At 57.9% G+C, this 13,945-nt stretch overlaps 2 protein-coding genes across 3 annotated transcripts; one reads left to right on the forward strand and one right to left on the reverse strand.

Moving 5' to 3' along the window:
• The first annotated feature begins 1,353 nt into the window (after window positions 1–1,353).
• On the forward strand, window positions 1,354–7,282 carry SLC2A4 (solute carrier family 2 member 4). 2 transcript variants are annotated; one of them, XM_002747974.6, is made up of 11 exons: window positions 1,354–1,603; window positions 2,840–2,956; window positions 3,067–3,239; window positions 3,325–3,449; window positions 3,552–3,667; window positions 3,792–3,954; window positions 4,060–4,247; window positions 4,407–4,511; window positions 4,660–4,761; window positions 5,286–5,489; window positions 6,009–7,282. In XM_002747974.6, exons 1-11 carry the CDS (start codon window positions 1,571–1,573, stop codon window positions 6,210–6,212), a joined length of 1,530 nt encoding a protein of 509 aa, XP_002748020.1. In that variant the 5' UTR covers window positions 1,354–1,570; the 3' UTR covers window positions 6,213–7,282. The 2 variants fall into 2 exon arrangements, with proteins under 2 accessions (XP_002748020.1, XP_008994864.2); XM_008996616.6 differs by lacking the exon at window positions 6,009–7,282 and adding an exon at window positions 5,571–5,750.
• A 243-nt stretch (window positions 7,283–7,525) lies between these two features.
• Window positions 7,526–13,825, reverse strand: YBX2 (Y-box binding protein 2). Its single transcript, XM_002747986.7, has 9 exons — window positions 13,483–13,825; window positions 12,677–12,740; window positions 11,245–11,278; window positions 10,269–10,358; window positions 9,452–9,733; window positions 9,169–9,272; window positions 8,727–8,904; window positions 7,983–8,067; window positions 7,526–7,899 (listed from the first exon to the last, which is right to left on the reverse strand). Exons 1-8 carry the CDS (start codon window positions 13,772–13,774, stop codon window positions 8,017–8,019), a joined length of 1,095 nt encoding a protein of 364 aa, XP_002748032.2. The 5' UTR covers window positions 13,775–13,825; the 3' UTR covers window positions 7,526–7,899; window positions 7,983–8,016.
• Window positions 13,826–13,945: the final 120 nt, after the last annotated feature.

The following is a 13,945-nucleotide window of genomic DNA, read 5'->3' on the forward strand; positions in this document are numbered from 1 at the left end:
AGAGGGAAACTCCATCAAAAAAGGAAGGAAGGAAGGAAGGAAGGAGGGAGGGAGGGAGAGGGAAGAAACGTTAAAACAGCAGGAGGAATCAAAACAGCAGGAGGAATCGAGCATGACTTCTACCATAGGGGTGACTGGGCGGCTAATTAATTGAGATAAGGAAGTTAGGAGAAGGAGCAGGTTTGGACATGCTCATCAGGAGAGCTGCCACATGACACATCCGGGAGGTAACGGAGCACCTGGATCTGCAGCTCCAGAGAAGGGCCTGGGTTAGATGTCATTGAAGCCTTAGGGTGGCGGAAGGCCGAGAAACAGTGGGTCGAGATTCCTCGAGTTCAGTCTGCTGCGGCTCCTCGCTCGCCCTCCAGGTGGCACCACAGCCCTGCGCTTCCGAAGCCCGTTTTCTAAGCCAGATACTCTCTGCCCTCTGAGTATTTCGCTTCTCTCTCCCCACGCGCCGACCCTAGGTCGCGCACTTTCTGCCTGGCAGAATTTGGCGGAAGATCCAAACCCGGAACAGCCTCCGGAGAGCGTGTCGTCCACGCGGCCAGCATATGCCCAGAGACCTCAGAGGCTCAGACACCTCAGGGCTGGAGGTGTGGTCGGCGTGACCAACTGTCTCTCGGACCGGCTCCAGGAACCAACGTGGGGAATGGGTGTAGGGGAAGGGCGGGATAGGCAGTGCCCGGAGCAGGGAGGCACTGAAAGACAGGACCACACAGCCCGGCCACCAGACCCGTTGGGGACGGAATTTCCTAGCCTCCAGGGCCACCCTCGGTGGGAAGCATGTCGCGGACCCTTTAAGGCTCCATCTCCCTGTCTCTCCGCCCCCGCCTGCGACAGGCCGAGACACCCGGGACCTGACATTTGGAGGCTCCCGACGTGGGAGCTAAAAATAGCCGCCCCGGGTTACTTCGGGGCATTGCTCCTCTCCCACCCCGCGCGCGGGCTCGCGAGTGGTCTCGGGCCGCTGGAGTTTCCCCGGGGCAAGTACCCCCGGCCTGTCCTCTTCTCTCAGACCCCATCTTCCAAACTCGCAGACTTTCAGAGGTTTCTGAGGCCCGGGATCCTAGCTGATGGGCGGAGTCCTAACACGTGGATGGGCGGGGCCTTTTGTTCCAGGGACCCTTTTCTCAAACCTTCCCAGTCGGAGGCTGGCGGGAACCCGAGGGGCGTGTCTCGCCGGCCACGCGGAGGGGCGTGGCCTCATTGACCGGCCCCACGAACTCCAGCCAAACTCTAAACCCTAGGCGGAGGGGGCGTGGCCTTCTGGGGCGTGCGGGCTCACAGCCAATGGGTGCTATGAAGGGCGTGGCCCGCGGGGGCAGAAGCGAGGTGGCGGGGGCTCCCCGCGTCTTTTCCCCCAGCCTGGCTCCGCCAGATCCGCGGGAGCCCCACCGCTCTCTGGCTCCTTGGCTTGCGGCTGTGGTTCCCATCTGGCCCGCCCTCGCACTTCGCTCCGGGACCCCTGCGGCCCCCGCGGCCTCTGCCCCCCAGGCCGGGGCCACAGGCTCCTGGATCGGTGCTTTCATCTTCGCCACCCCTGCGCGTCCAGCTCTTCTAAGACAAGATGCCGTCGGGCTTCCAACAGATCGGCTCCGAAGTAGGATTCATCATGAGGGGGCGGGGCGGGGGGCAAGGGTCCCGCTTTTCCTGGGCTGGGGTCGCGGTTAGAGTCAGCCGGAGGTGGTTCCTGCGCAGGCGCAGGGGGTGGAGGTGGGGGGCTGGTTGGCTATTTATACCCGGCCCGGACAACCCGTGACTGTGAGATTCCAATACTACCAAGAGGCAGAGTGGTCTGGAGGGCCTTTCGCACTTCACCCCCTTGCTTAGTACGCGGCGCGGCGCTCCGGAATCGGGGACACCCTGCCCTCGATCCGACTCGGGAAAGTAGATCCAGGCGGCTCTTGCCCTCCGGGAGCTGTCCGTCCATCTCTGCTCGCGGCCAGTGTTTCGAGGACCGGAGGCTCTCCGCGGGCCCCCACCCCCACTCCTGGCCGCCCTCCAGGATGCTGAACTTTCCCTTGGCCCCATGGTTGGTGGAGGGGCAGAGAGGACTGTCAGCCCCCCCTCCTCCAGCTCAGGTTTCCGCTTGGAAACAGTCTGTGCCGCCAGTGAGCAGCCACCACTGCCACCGCCCCTCACACCACCTTCCTGCCCTCCTCCCCTGGGCACGGCTCTCCCAGGCAGAACCCCCACATGGCCCTCTGCCCTTGGTCGGAGCTTAGAGGGGGAGGCCAGGCCACGACATAGATAGAGAAGACCACCCCTAGATGACCAGGTTGTCCTTTCTGGAACGGCACTTCTTGGTCCTGTTGGGACACTCCTGGAGCTGACTGAGGGAAACCCCAGAGGAGAGGGAAGAGCACAGTGGCTGATGATAATAATTCACTTGTCAGTTTATAAAACCAGCATTGTCAGGGATACTGTTAACATGTGATGCTGATCTTCACAACATTCTCATAGATAGGTAGGCAAGGCAGGCAACATCACCCCCATCTCACAGAGGACACCCACTTCTTGGCAGGGAAGTGACTTGCCCAAGGTCACTCAAACCTGAGCTCTTAAGGCCAAGCCTGTCCCAAGGTCACAGAAGAATTTTCAGACTTAGGTTCTCAAACATCCAGCTTCTCCTCTATGTCTAGGTTGCAGTTAAGCTGTGTATTGCTCCTGTTTACATTGAGATCTTTGTGCAATTCCTAATATGGTCCAGTTTCCCTCACCCAACATGTTGGATGGAGCCCAGTATCTTCAGGCTCCAGCTGGGCCTGGGCCCCTAGTGGAAGGAAAAAATCCTGATTCCATATGACATACTGTGTTTTTGCATCTGCCTGTCCAGGATGGGGAACCCCCTCAGCAGCGAGTGACTGGGACCCTGGTCCTTGCTGTGTTCTCTGCTGTGCTTGGCTCCTTGCAGTTTGGCTACAACATTGGGGTCATCAATGCCCCTCAGAAGGTGAGAGACTGCAGCTGGCAAGTTGGGAGTACCAAGGGAGGAAGACAGGCACCCCAGGGGTGGTGGAAAACGGAGGATCTTCAGGGAATCTCTCCTCTCCTGTCCCCCAGGTGATTGAACAGAGTTACAATGAGACATGGCTGGGGAGGCAGGGGCCTGAGGGACCCAGCTCCATCCCACAAGGCACCCTCACCACCCTCTGGGCCCTCTCTGTGGCCATCTTTTCCGTGGGCGGCATGATTTCCTCATTCCTCATTGGTGTCATCTCTCAGTGGCTCGGAAGGTTAGGAGCTGGAGGGTAGGGGTGGGAACAGGAAGGGAGCCACCGATGGGTGCCCTAACCCTCACAGCCTCACTCTGCCTGCCAGGAAAAGGGCCATGCTGGTCAACAACATCCTGGCAGTGCTGGGTGGCAGCCTCATGGGCCTGGCCAATGCTGCTGCCTCCTATGAAATGCTTATACTTGGACGGTTCCTCATTGGCGCCTACTCAGGTACTCACAGGCACCACAGCCCTGCCTAGCGCCCTGTTCTCTTTCCCCATGCCTGGGTTTTCAGATGGAATGCCCTCAGCCCTCTCTTCTTCCCTCCCCCAGGGCTGACATCAGGGCTGGTGCCTATGTATGTGGGGGAGATTGCTCCCACTCACCTGCGGGGTGCCCTGGGGACGCTCAACCAACTGGCTATCGTCACTGGCATTCTGATCGCCCAGGTGACTGGGCCAGGCCTCATGGGTGCCTGGGCAGTGGTTAGGGTGGGGATCTGGAGAATATGATGGGCTTCCAGGCCAAGGCAGGAGGGCTGAGTGACCTTTCTTTCCCAACCTTCTCCCACAGGTGCTGGGCTTGGAGTCCCTGCTGGGCACTGCCAACCTGTGGCCACTGCTCCTAGGCCTCACAGTGCTACCTGCCCTCCTGCAGCTGGTCCTGCTGCCCTTCTGTCCCGAGAGCCCCCGCTACCTCTTCATCATACGGAATCTCGAGGGGCCTGCTAGAAAGAGTAAGCTCTCCCCCTGCAGTCTGACCCAGGCCCATACCCCAGCCCCGTCCTGCTAGCACCTGGCCTCCTCTCAGATCCCCTCAGGCCTAACCTTCCCTCTTTCAGGTCTGAAGCGCCTGACAGGCTGGGCAGATGTTTCTGGAGCACTGGCTGAGCTGAAGGATGAGAAGCGGAAGCTGGAGCGTGAGCGGCCACTGTCCCTGCTCCAGCTCCTGGGCAGCCGTACCCACCGGCAGCCCCTGATCATCGCGGTCGTGCTGCAGCTGAGCCAGCAGCTCTCGGGCATCAATGCTGTATGTGTGGAGCAGCCTCCAGGCAGGGCACAACCCAGGGAGGGGAGACAGGAGTGGCAAGCGAGCCCCCTCCACCAACACTCAGGGTCAGGCCAGCCTGTTGTGGCTGGAGTAGAGGAAGGGACATCCCTGCTATCACTTCTTCTCCCCTACCTCTAGGTTTTCTATTATTCGACCAGCATCTTCGAGACAGCAGGGGTAGGCCAGCCTGCCTATGCCACCATAGGAGCGGGTGTAGTCAACACAGTCTTCACCTTGGTCTCGGTAACTGCTCACCTCTGGAATGGCCCAAGCCACTGGCTTCACATCCCTGGGTGTCCTGGAGGTTCTACTCTTGGTTGGCCTCACCCATGCAGTCCCTCCCCCTCTCCGTGCCTGAAAGACTCCCATCAAGCTCTGACTCTTCCCACAGGTGTTGTTGGTGGAACGGGTGGGGCGCCGGACACTCCATCTCCTGGGCCTGGCAGGCATGTGTGGCTGTGCCATCCTGATGACTGTGGCTCTGCTTCTACTGGTAAGGCCTGGAGGCTGGGAGGGACCAGCAGCCCAGCCCACAGGAACAGTCCTGAGAGTCTCTGGGACCAGCCAGGGCCCCTCCTTATCACACACGATGTCCATCCTGGCGCCAGCTCTGTGCCAGGACTGTGGGTGGTGGGCTCCAGAATCTGCTAGGACTGTGGTCTGTGCTCCTGAGGGTCTCAGGATGCACTGGGTGGCAGCCGTGGCACAACTCTGGCAGCCAGCAGGGAGAGCCGCTGTCAAACCTAGGGAACAACCATTCCTAAGGACCCAGCTTTAGAGTCAAGGGAGAACTATCATAACTGAAAGGTAGTAACATTTCCTCTGCCTTGAGCCCACTTGGGATAGCCAGCAGAATGTCAGTGCTCAGAAGGGCTCAAGGGCATGCTCTAACCCTAGACGGCAGGCCCCCCACAAGCTGCTGGGGAGGGGGTTAGATTTCACTTCTCTGGGTTGAGGGCAAGGGAAGATCCAGAAAGGCCTCAACTGGATTCTTCACCCTCCCTGTCTGGCCTCTAGGAGCGAGTTCCAGCCATGAGCTACATCTCCATCGTGGCCATCTTTGGCTTTGTGGCATTTTTTGAGATTGGCCCTGGCCCCATTCCTTGGTTCATCGTGGCCGAGCTCTTCAGCCAGGGACCCCGCCCAGCAGCCATGGCTGTGGCTGGTTTCTCCAACTGGACGAGCAACTTCATCATTGGCATGGGTTTCCAGTATGTTGCGGTAGGTCCCTGGCCCCACCCCCGCCTCCCACACCGTAGGCCAGAGGGCATCACACAGCTAGCCCACTTGCTTTCTGGTCAGGAACTCCTCTAGCCACAGACCATGGGTCTTTGGGTCACTTTGGTGGACCACCTGCTCTACAGAATCAAAGCAAGGAAGGGAGCTGACCTAGATTGGATAGCAACTGAGGTGCCTAAGACGAACCAGTGGCATAACTTACCTTAGTCCAAGAATAAAACGATAAACTTTTCATGAATACTACAAGCAGCCAGGAGTCTCCTGAGTGCAGTAACTGAGGATGGTGAAGAGGCCAAAAACTATAAAGGTGTATTGGGGTTCAGAGAATCCTTTTCTCCATGTAAATTCTCATTCCTGGTCATTTCCCTCATCCCTGGAGGAGCCAGCTGCTGTCTGCAGGCTCCCCAGCTCCCTATGAAGGCCTTTAGCTCCTGGTTGCCATTAACCACTCCTTCCCTCCCCACCTCACTCTGTCAACACCTCTTTCTCCACCTGTCCCAGGAGGCTTTGGGGCCCTACGTCTTCCTTCTATTTGCCGTCCTCCTGCTTGGCTTCTTCATCTTCACCTTCTTAAGAGTACCTGAAACTCGAGGCCGGACTTTTGACCAGATCTCAGCTGCCTTCCACCGGACACCCTCTCTTTTAGAGCAGGAGGTGAAACCCAGCACAGAACTGGAGTACTTAGGGCCAGATGAGAACGACTGAGGGGCCAAGCAGGGGTGGGAGAGCCAGCTCTCTCGACCCACCCCAGAGACCCCTTCCTTTCCTCTGCAGCACTTTAACCCTCTCTTCCCTATTACTTCCGGGTGGAAAAGAATCCCTGTAGCCTGGGAGAATGGGAAGCTGGGGGAAGGGTGGTCTGAGCACCCCCTCATTCCCCTCGTGTGACTCTCTTGGATTATTTATGTGTTGTGGTTAGGCCATGGCCATCAGGGTGGGCCATTCTCCCCTCCCTCTTCCTTCCCCTATCCCCTTTCCTCCCCACCCACCCAGACTCAGCTCCAGAATACCTTCTTCCCTGCTAGAGAAGGGGGATTAGAGTGAGGAGAGGTCTAGACTTTTTCAGTGGGACAAATCGGAGCAGAGAGCAGGACATGAGACAAGAAATAGAGTTTCCCACCACCTTGGACTCCTTCCACCATCTGGGACTTACATTGAATTCCTGCCATACAGACTCTGGGCAAAGGGGATTCTGTCTTGACCCCTCCAGGGAAAAGGACTCACTTCCCTCACTGCAGGCTCAGTCTTCCAGGTTAAGAGGGAACAGGAAAGAATGTGCCCATATGTGGCAAGACGGAAGGACAGCAGGCTCCCGCCTCTAGGCATGGGGCTCTACCCCAAGCCTTGTTCCCCAAGGCTGCCAAGAGGGAGCCCTAGCTTTTTTCCTCTCCCTTCCTGGAAGGGTGCTGTGCCCACAGGCTTTTGACCAACTAAGGGAAAGAGGGGATTTGAAAGGCTGCCTGGAAACACTGGGCTGGGAGGAGCCTTTGGATATTTTTATATACGTTTGAAAAGGGGGCTGAGAGAAGAAACCAAAGGTCGGTTGTACGAAATGTGTATATATAGATCTATAAAGTCACTGCTGAAGACAAGCATCCTGGCATGGAGGCACTTGAGGACGGGCTGAGACAGGGACCATAACTCTTCACCCCTCTTCCTCCCTCTGTCCTGACTCAGCTCAAGGCCTCAGAATCTTCTGGATGCCATCGCTCATGCCCTTACATTTCTACTCATTGCTTTATTAATAGTAAATGCTCAATAAATTGTAGCTGCCAGTGGTGGGCACTGCTCTTGGCATCTGCAGAACACTCACTCTGCGAGGGAGATGGCAGCCCATACCACAGATGGGCAGTGAGGCTCCTGATGGAGGCACTCTTCATCAGGGGCACAGCTGGAGACCCAGGAGCAAGGATGCCAGGCCCTGCCCATGGCCCCACATCCCCTCTTCCCCACCTTCAACAGTGAGTTACTAGCAATTCTCCAAAACAGAAGAGGCAGAGACCAAGACCACAGGAAAGCCTGTTTTTGTTTTTACTGGAGGCTCAGGTGGCACATGACAGATCATAAAATGGCTTCAGAGGTAGGGGGCCGGGGGGGAACAAAAATAAACTGGGGGGGGAACAAAACAACCAGGAGAAGGTAAGAGCTGGCTGGTTCCTTCTCAGCCCGAGTTAGGGGAAGGAGTTGGTATCTCTGAACACTAAGGATGGATCCCTTCCTTCGACCCTTGATAAGGGGAGGGAAGAGGGAAAAAAAGCAAAAGGCTGTTGCTTTGGCCCTCCTGAGACTCAAAGAAAAGGTGAAAAGCTGGTGTTTTGATGCCATGAATCATGGGAAGGGGGGAGCAAGGTACTGGGTAGGGTACAGGTCAGTTGGAAAAACTGGCAGGTACCTGAGAGAGAAAAGGAAATGGACAGATCGTGAGCAGCCACTTATTGCCACCCAGTCACCCACCCAACTGCATCAGCCACTCACCAGATGGCAGCTCTGGTTGTCCTTTGAGTTGGAATCACTCCAGGATGGTAGAGGTGAGGTCCCCACTGTTGGTAGGGCCTGAGGTCTAGAGAACAGCAGGGGCCAATTGAGACTTTTTTTTTTTGGGAGACAGAGTCTCACTCCAGGCTGGAGTGCAGTGGTGCGATCTCGGCTCACTGCAACCTCTCACTCCCTGTTGAAGCGAGTCTCCTGCCTCAGCCTCCCAAGTAGCTGCGACTACAGGTGTGCACCACCATGCCCAGCTAATTTTTGTATCTTTAGTAGAGACGGGGTTTCACCATGTTGGACAGTTTGGTCACGAACTCCTGACCTCAAGTGATCCACCTGCCTCGGCCTCTCATAGTGCTGGGATTACAGGCGTGAGCCACCTCGCCCGGCCGAGACTTGTTCTTCAGAGCCCTGAACTTCAACCTTCTTTCATTTTTCCTTCCCCATTAATACCCTCAATCACTTCCTCCAGTTCACATCCACAAGCTGGTGCTATGGCTCTAGGCAGCACTGAGGGGCAGGGGCAGTGACCTGGGCTTGACTGCCTCCCCTGGGGCTTCCTGGTGGGAGGGAGCACCTGCTGGGGGCAGATCCAGCAGGCTGCCTGGAAGCAGGTGGTGGCAGGGCCAGGGGAGGGGAGAAGCCAAAGGATAAAGTAGGAAGAAAAAAGAAAAAGAGGGGTGCAGGAGAGCTGGTCTGAGCCTTTTCTTTCATCCCGCATCCCGAGGTCCTCACCTCAGGGGCTGTGGGCTGCCAGGGACCAGGAGGCTGCTGCCGTCTACGCTGGAAATATGGGCGGTTTCGTGGGCGCTGAGGCTCAGGTCGGGAACCATCTGCAGAACCTTGACTGGGCTTGGTCTTACCATCCCCACCTTCCGTGGTAGGCTGCTGGGGTGGCCTGGGGCGGAAAGGCCTAGGGAAAGGAGCAGGGCCTTGAAGGGACCAGGGAACACCCAGGGCTGACCGCCTCCCTCCCCAGGGCTCCCCGAGCTGCCTTGCCCCACCCCCGCTCCAGGAGCCAGGCTTCCAGCCTATGAGCACTGCCTCCCTACAAGGTACCTCTCTCACCAGGAGCCAGGCTCTGCCTCGAGCTTCAGCCTTCCACCCTCCTGTCCCTTTCCCCAAGGAACCAGCACTGGAGGGAAGGGGGAGACCAAGCCCCAGCAGGGAGTCTTACCTTCGGTACCTGGGCCGGAACCGGGGCGGGGGGACGCGCTCATCTCCCTGGTGTTGGTGCCCCTCCAGTGGAGCTGTCTCTTTGGGTTCTACCTCATCAGTGCCCTTGGAATAGGCAAAGGCCCTGGTGAGCTGTGGGGACAGCAGCTGACCCGGAACCAGGTTTTCCACAGCTCTGCCCAACCCTTAGTTTCTCCTTCTTTGGGGTCCCATGGTCTCTATCCTAACTCCCACTCCTCTCCTGAACTTGGGGAACTGGTTCCCATACTCCAGCTTCCCCTCACCTCTATAGGCTGCTGCTGGTTAAGGGGCCGAGGGCCTCGCACGAACCGCCTTCGGTAGAAGGGTGGTGGGCGCCGTCGTCTGGGCCGCTGCCCAGAGTCTTCAGCCTGCTCCCCTTCGCTGCCAGGTTCTGTCCCCACTGAGGGAACCTCTGCAACCCTGGGTGGTGGGGCAGCTGGGCGCGGCCGAGGGATGAATCGGCGAAACCTACGTCGGTTGGGGGCATAACGGCTGCCCTTCACAGGCACCCCCCCAGGCCCAGTTACATTCGCGGCTTCTGCACCCTGGGAAGGTGGTGAGTGAACAGTCAGAACCCACTTCAGCGGGCGCACACTCCCAACCTGCTTCCCCTTCTTCCAGGGGAAGGCCCCTCTCCAGCTTTCCTTCAGCTCCTCTAACTTCTTTCTACCCTCCCTGGAGGGGCAGTGGAGTGCATGTACATCCACCTAGGAAGAAGCAACCTGTTCTTTTGAAATAATTGCTACTGCACCCTCCTGAGTGGAGAAAGGCCTGGCAGCCACCATCCACCTTTTACTCCAGAGGCAGACTCAGGAAGTCTGAGGACAGGGCCCCATGTGGAGAACAGATGTGGAAGTGCTTGGTGAACTACAGAGAAGAAACCCAGACACTGCCGACATGACAGGGACATATTTAGGACATCCCTTAGCCCTAGTGTTAAGAAAGAGGACATTAGGGGGAGAGAACACAGATCCAATTCCACAGAATGGGGCAGAGCTGGGCCCAGGAGTGTCTACCCTGCCATCCAGGCCACCCTCCCATAAGCCTGGTCAACTCTATACCCCATAGCCGTCCCCAAACCTTCTCTCCTTCCACGACATCAAATTCCACAGTCTCCCCATCTCCAACGCTGCGCAGAAACTTCCTGGGGTTGTTTCTTTTAATAGCTGTCTGATTGGGGGAAAGACCAGGAGAAAGGTGAGCCAGCAAGACCAGAGTCTCTGTCACCCCCTGCTGGGTCCACCACCCAATCTCATTCTTTCCACATCTGACTTGGGGTCTAGAGCTGGAGGGTGGAGCAAGGAGGTGGTCAAAGTTTAGTATGGGAAAAGTCACACACTAGGGGCCTCAGCAACGATTGTGCAGTTAACCACTGTCCCCAGGACACACCCTCCCCCTTTCCCCCTCAGGGATTTCAAAAAGGAAGGCGAGAAACATGAACTCCAAAGCAAAGCAAAGCAAAAGGCAGGGATAGTCTTCAGTTGCAAAGTGGGTAAAATGCACTGTGCTTCTTACCTCGGTCCCACTGAGAGCTCTTTCCACCAAGCAGTGGTTCTCAAGCTGTAGCGTGCATCAGAATCACCTGGAGAGCTCATTAAACAGACTCCACAGCCCCAGCCCCAGCTCTGATTCACCAGGTCTGGGCTGGGACCTGAGAATTTGGATGTCAGGTGATGCTGCTGCTGCTGCTGCTGCTGCTGCTGCTGCTGCTGGTGCGGGGGCCACGCTTTGAGAACCACTGCACCCAAGTACCTTCTCCCTCTGAAAACTGCCTCAGTGCTTCCTGGAGTGTTAACAGGTCCCAGGAGGTAGTGAGCACGCCACACCCAGGGGCAGCATGCTCAACTCTGACAGACGTTTAATAACCCCACACAAGTGCAGCTAATGGTGGTTGACACAGGCACCTGAGGCAGATGGGGGAGCTATTCCCTGGCAGGGGCACCGCTGTGAAGAAGTAAGAGCCAGAGAAACACGACGGAGGGCACTGCTAAGGACTACGACCAAGGCCTTCAAAGAGGGCCGGTTCTTCCCCTCAGAAAGCCGACCTAGCACTTACCTGGTGAACAAAGACATCTTCCTTGGTGTCATTCCTGCAGAACAGGACGGGTCGTTAAGGAGGGGACTTGAACAAAGCCCTCAGCTCCTCACTGAGGCCCCCTTAGCTGCCCTGTCTTAAGTTCAGTGGGTCCATCCTTGCCAGCATTCCAGTTAGGGGTATTCAGGGCCCGAGGTGAGGGAGAAAGAGCCAGGAGGACCCCAGAAGCTGATGTAAAGGGAAATACACCTAAAACCTCAGTGCCACACCTGGACTTCACGAGGAAAGGGCAAGCTGGGGAGGCAAAGGCAGCTTGAGCCACACTTCCACCCCAGGCGAGCCTTACAACCTGCCAGCGCTGGGTACAACTGACCCTAGCCAATCCCCCTCCCCCAACCCCCATTGGGGTTGGAAAATTTGTCTTCTTCTTTCTATAGTCAAGGAGGCAGAAAGTGCAGATGGAGCCAGAGGTGCAGAAGTTGGAGAAGGGAACAAAGTGTCAGGAACTTGCTCCAAACAGCCACAAAACTTTATTCTCATCCTCAGCCTGGAGGTGAACCCCAGGGTCAGGCCCACATTCCGCACACGTGGGACTAAGGGTGAAAGAGAAGAAAACATTCACCCAGTCTCTATCACAAGCACCCCAGTCGGTGGGGGGAGGGGAGAAAGGAAAAGTTTTCCTGGAGGCACTTTGCCCTGCACCCAGTCTGCCGTTTCCAGAATTAGACGGGGACCCTTCCCCAGAACAAACATTTTAGCTGTAAAGCACTTGGATCTGCACAAGGGTTAGCCTGCTAAGAGGGAACTGGGGCCTCCCAGGAGGGCCGGGCTGGGCAGGATGCCTAGGCTGGGGAAGGGCCCACTGGCCGGCCGGGACCTGGCTCTGCCCAGAATCCACTGCCACAGCCTCTCCCAGTGCTGAGGGGCAGGGCTGCCTTCTGAAGAAGAGTAGCAGCCTCGGGCTCCTTCTGCCCCCCAGTCAGCCTCAGTCCCAACAGGTGGGGGGCTCAAATGAGCCACAGCTCTTTAACGGAGATAAGTTGTGAGTGCTGCCATAACAGGAAATCAGTGAGGATTCCAGCAGGGAGCCCTGAGGCAGAGAACCCTGCAATACGTTGTGCCCCAAAGGCATGTCAGAGTGAAAGTAATGAAGCAATTCCAGAAGGTGAGACGAGAAGCTGGCAGGGTCAGAGCCAGGTTTGCCAAGTTCCTGAATCATTAATCCTCTGCTGCCCTTGAAGATGTGGAGGAGGCTTCCTCTTGTCACTAAGCGCACATTTGTGCTGCGGTTAAAGACTTTCAACCAGCATCAGCTGGACATTGCAACCATGTGCCTCCTTTGCAACCATGTGCAACATTGCAGGGGTGGAGATGAGCTTGGGCAGGTGTCCAGTCCCACAGGCCAGTTTGGAAGACACCCATTCCACCCCCCCTCCCCGGGTTCCTTGGATACCTGTTGATGAATCCGTAACCATTCCGGACGTTGAACCATTTGACAGTGCCCAGGACTCGGATTGCTGCCAGGCAGAGATGCAGTGGGGACAGTAAGACGGGGGAAGAGATGCAGTTGGACTCAGTTTTGAGACACTCCAAAAAAAAAAAAAAAAAAAATCTAGCCTACTGCCTTATTGCTGCTCCAAATAGCCACAACTATTGCAATTAAGCTCCAAACTACTATTAAGGTTACCTTCGAGCCAACCAGGTTTCACCAGCAGCTTCAAGGTATTCTTACTCTATTCCACCAAATGGACTCACCCACAAAGGGGACTTAGGCTTTCAAAAAGCCTTCCAACTCTTAAGGCACGTTCCCCACATCCTACAAATCCAGGCCCTTCACTCAGAACTGGGTACTCACCTGGTCTGCAAAGTGCTGCCCCAGGCCATAACTGAGGGTTTTTCTACCCCTCCCAACGCAAGAGTCCCCAGGGCACCTGCTGGCTGGGCTCAGAGGTTTACCTAGTTCTAACCGAGTCAACCAGGCACTGTGTCCCGCCCGGAGGCGTGGCCGGGCCCTGGGGGTTTATTCTCCACTCCACAGCTTTAGCTAAACCTGCCGGCCCCGCCCTCCCGCCCAGGAAAGCACTGCAGGATTTCCCACCAGGGGAATCCACTTTATTGGGTGCGCAGCTCCCAGCCCAGTTAGCGCTCTGGGCTTCCTGGCCAGACCGCCTTTGGTTTTCCGGATCCCGCCGGGCTCCACACTGCCCTTCCCCCAGCCCGCCGACTGCTCAGAGCCGCCCCATGAGCGCCCCCCCTCACCCAGCACCGGCTTGTCCGCCTGACTCCGTGCCGGGGGCGTGGGGGTTCCCGAGGCCGCGGTCGCCGGGTTGCCAGGGGTGCGGGGGCCCGGCGCCGAGGGGGTCCCAGCAGCGGGGCCCGAGGCGGCTCCGCCCCCGCCGCCGCCGCTGCCGCCGCCGCCGGCCCCGCCGCCTGCTTTCTGCGGCTCCCCCGCGGGCACCGGTACTACCACCGCTACCACCCCTGCCGCCGTCGCGGGCACCGTCGCAGCGGGGGCCGCTGTCGCCACCGCTGCCGCGTCCACCTCGCTCATCCCGCCGGGTCCAGTACCAGCCGCCGCCACCACCGCCACCGCCACCGCCCCAGCCCTTCCCCCCGGCTCGCGAACCCGCCGCCCCGCTCGGTCCTCGCGCCCCAAGCCTAGCCAGCACACCGGCAGCGGGCCCGGAGCCGAGGCCAATCGCAGCCCACCGCTGCCGCGCGC

This window comes from Callithrix jacchus, chromosome 5, assembly GCF_049354715.1.
Source record: "Callithrix jacchus isolate 240 chromosome 5, calJac240_pri, whole genome shotgun sequence".
Taxonomy (NCBI): domain Eukaryota; kingdom Metazoa; phylum Chordata; class Mammalia; order Primates; family Cebidae; genus Callithrix; species Callithrix jacchus.